The 3,782-nt window shown below is 41.8% G+C and overlaps 1 protein-coding gene across 1 annotated transcript; it reads left to right on the top strand.

Moving 5' to 3' along the window:
* The first annotated feature begins 764 nt into the window (after window positions 1–764).
* Window positions 765–2,839, top strand: LOC122799282 (apelin receptor A-like). Its single transcript, XM_044068240.1, has one exon. The coding sequence runs from the start codon at window positions 847–849 to the stop codon at window positions 1,930–1,932; it is 1,086 nt and encodes a 361-aa protein (XP_043924175.1). The 5' UTR covers window positions 765–846; the 3' UTR covers window positions 1,933–2,839.
* The last annotated feature ends 943 nt before the right edge of the window (window positions 2,840–3,782 follow it).

Raw genomic sequence — 3,782 nt, forward strand, 5'->3', positions numbered from 1 at the left:
ATCAGTGTCTTAAATTAGTAGTACTAATATTCTGTGTCCCTGATTGTTCCTGGTTACTTCTGCAATGGTCCCTAATTCTGTTTATTTTTATTTATTTTATTTATTTAAATTTGTTGACCGGGAGTGTCCGACTGGACGTGGGTCCATTTTCAGCGGAGGCCCGGGGAAAAAAGCTCCACAGTATCACTGTTAAGATTTGTTCCTGAATTGTTGGGAGAGCTATGTTTCCAGGTGTTTAGATTTTTGCCAGATGTCCAAATTTTTGTCTCACATTGCTGGCGTGCTCCTCATAAATGTTGTGGTTTTCTGAAAAATCATTGGGTATTGAAGTTATTAAATAATAAGAGGCATTTGATATATGTCAGAAAATGCATAGTAATGCAAAACATGTTATTCCAGCAAGTATTTTATAAGAGCAACAATTAAAACTGTTATGGGGCTGATTTGGGGCCTTTGCCCCCGTAAGGAGAGAGAGGTACGCAGACCCCAGTCAGGACAGCTCTAGGAACTGCCCGCATAAAGCCGGCACTTTGCTAATAAAGGGGAGGTCTTGGCCTGCCTGGGAGGAGTCAAGATAAAGAATTTGAATAATGGTGGTGGATTAGTGCCGGCTGCCCAGTTTGTGACAATGTGGGGGAGGGTGTACATGTGGGAGTGATGCTTCTTATAGTTTAATAACAAGGGGTCGTGGTTAAGTACCGCAATTTGTGCTTTATGCAAAATAGGGGCTGGGCGATCAAAGTGGACCGGTGATTTAAATAGAGATTCGAGCAGCAGACAACTTTTATCTAACTCCTTCTACAAGTAAGCCTTGGAGATATAGCTAAAAGTTGTACCGGCTACATCATGGCAAATTATGGTAGTGGTGAAGACAACTATGAGTATGATGTTGCGGATAACGAGTCTTACTGTAATTTTCAAGAATGGCTACCGTCCTTCTCCATTATTCCAGTGCTTTACATGACCGTTTTTGTCCTGGGACTGTCAGGGAATGGAGTGGTCATCTTCACCGTGTGGAAGTCCAAACCAAAACGGAGATCAGCTGATACCTATATTGGCAATCTGGCGCTGGCCGATTTGGCTTTTGTGGTCACCTTACCCTTGTGGGCAGTGTACACAGCTTTGAATTACCACTGGCCCTTTGGCTCGTTCCTGTGCAAGCTCAGTTCCTACCTGGTGTTGGTCAACATGTATGCGAGTGTTTTCTGCCTGACCTGCCTTAGCTTTGACCGTTATCTGGCCATAGTACATTCTCTGACTAGTTCCCGGCTCAGGTCCAGAGACACTATACTGGCATCGCTGGGAATTATTTGGACTTTGTCTGCAGTGCTCGCCCTGCCTGCCTTCATCCTTCGCAAAACCAAATATGCAGTTAACAACACGGTGCTTCAGTGCGATATGGACTTCAGTGACTTTGCAGTCCCACAGGAGGAAGAGATCTACTGGCTGGCCGGTTTGGGTCTCAGCACAACCCTGTTAGGTTTTGTCCTTCCTTTCCTGTTAATGACAGTTTTTTACTGCTTCATCGGAAGAACAGTTACCAAACATTTCCAGAACGTCAAGAAAGAAGACCAGAAAAAGAAACGACTCCTCAAGATAATCAGTACTTTGGTGGTGGTCTTTGCCATCTGCTGGATGCCATTTCATGTTCTGAAAACCGCTCACAACATGGAAATGCTCGGACTTTTCAGTATCCCCTGTCCTTTTCACGAGTTCATAATACAAGCCCATTCATATGCCACTTTCTTGGCTTACCTCAACAGCTGCCTGAACCCTTTCCTTTACGCTTTTTTTGACCTGCGGTTCAGGTCCCATTGTTTTTACTTACTGCGTATAGGAAAGGCTGGGCATAAACAGATCAGCTCTCTCTCCTCCACCATGAGTGGACAAACACAGAAATCAGAAATTCAGTCACTGGGAACGAAGGTTTAGGTGTCAGACCAGATCACCTCAAAGAACGAGCACTGGAGAAGGACTTACTTGCGTCATGGCCAAAGGTTTTCAAAATGCTCTCTCTGGACTTTCCAATGAAATAAATGACAGCTGATGAAGCAAAACATTTGGAAAAAGATCAAAGTAGAGAGTTAAAGAAGCATTTGATGCCCTGGTCAGTTCCATTCCTAGATTTTAAAACTGCGTGCCACGTCAGGTGGGACTTCGGCTGGGGTTATCCAGCCACTAGAGTGTTGTGTAGGAAAAGACATTATACCAGACCCTGCAGCTGGCCTGGGGCTGGACTTTGTGGGACTGAGACAGCAGCAATGTTTTTTTTAGAGAAAGGCAAATTGTTCTGCATAAAAAATAAAAATATAAAAATTGCAGGTAAACGCCAAACAAAGTTGTGTTCATTGTTCTGATATTCAATGTGAATTTGAATGGTTTATTTCGGTGAAACGTATAATAATGAGGTTTACATTTGTACAACAGAGTACACATGGCGTTTCCAACACAGCACTTGAAAAGTTGAATTGAGTGTGTAGAAACCGAAGTTGTAGTTAACAGCTTTATATTGTACAGTTCTTCAAAACGTTTTTTGTTACTTTTCAAAAAGTTTTGTTTACATTGCACATATTATGCAGAGGTTCTAATGTGATGGTGTGTGTAAATATTATGTTGATGGTTCATGTCTTTCTTAAACGAGCTTCGATTGATACTTGCCTTATTTTGATAGCCACGCTTGTTTACTGGACAAAGTTCCTGCGACTAACTTAGGAAAATACATTACTGTTCTGGGTCTTTTTGACAGTTTCTGAAATGTGCTGATGTAAAGCGAGCCACTATGTGTGAAAATCCATTTGACCATAAAATACAAATAAAATGTCATATCGTGTATCATCAAGCAATTGTGTTGAGTTTGTTTTAAGGGATTCTCGCTATACTGAAAAATCTGCAAAATATTTTTTGTCTGATCAGTGAAGAATTTGATACTTGAAACTTGTATTTCAGAGCAGCAGACTTTTAAGAACGTAGGGTTAATTCGTTTCTAAGAAAGCTGCAGGCTGTGTCCTTTATTGTAATTTTGACAGGTCATTTTTTCTGCACCAGTGCATGTGAGTCTTGGTTCCAGACGTACAGCGGTACAATTGTCATCGGACCTGGTGATAAGGCACTGCGTTTTTTGTCTTTTATTTAAGTTGTTTGTTTGCCATCCCTACATGTGACCATTGTCAGAAAAGGTACCATATCACAATAATTTGGGCACCCTGTCACAACCATTTGTTGTCAGACAAAACTGAATTTTAAAATCGTCTTAAGATGAGTCTCTCAACTCAAGTTTCAGATTTTCAGTAGTTAGAATATTCAGATGTTTATACATTGGATGTATGTGTGTGTGTGTGTGTGGGAGGGGGGGGGGCTGGGGGTATTCAAACCCCCTCTTGATTGAACATATTAAAAAAAATGTTTGTTTTGTAATATTATAAATTAATTAAGAAAAAGCTTTCGGACTTCGCAGTGGTGCAGTGGTTAGCGCTGTCGCAGCCCCGCAAGACGTTCTCCGGCTCGATTCTGGGGTGGGGTGCCTTGTGCCTTCTGTGCGGAGTCTGCAGGTCTTCACTGCGTTCGTGAGGGTTTCCTCCCACGTTGCAAAGACGTACGTCTGGAGCATTTCTCCCTGGCGTTCGCTGAAAATTGTCTTGTTCCAAGTCAGACTTTCCAGATAAAAAACGTTAAATAAATATTTCAAACAAAGTGTTAAAGGGATGCCCATCTATCTTATAAAAAGCGTAATTCACAGAACCCTATATGTCTGTCTAGCTCTTCCAAAAGGAATGCTACATTTA

Source organism: Protopterus annectens, chromosome 4.part0 (genome assembly GCF_019279795.1).
Source record: "Protopterus annectens isolate FY-2018-M chromosome 4.part0, PAN1.0, whole genome shotgun sequence".
Lineage (NCBI taxonomy): Eukaryota > Metazoa > Chordata > Ceratodontiformes > Protopteridae > Protopterus > Protopterus annectens.

Excerpts from the sequence above, each read along its gene's own strand:
- LOC122799282 (XM_044068240.1), top strand. The coding sequence starts at position 847 with ATGGCAAATTATGGTAGTGGTGAAGACAACTATGAGTATGATGTTGCG.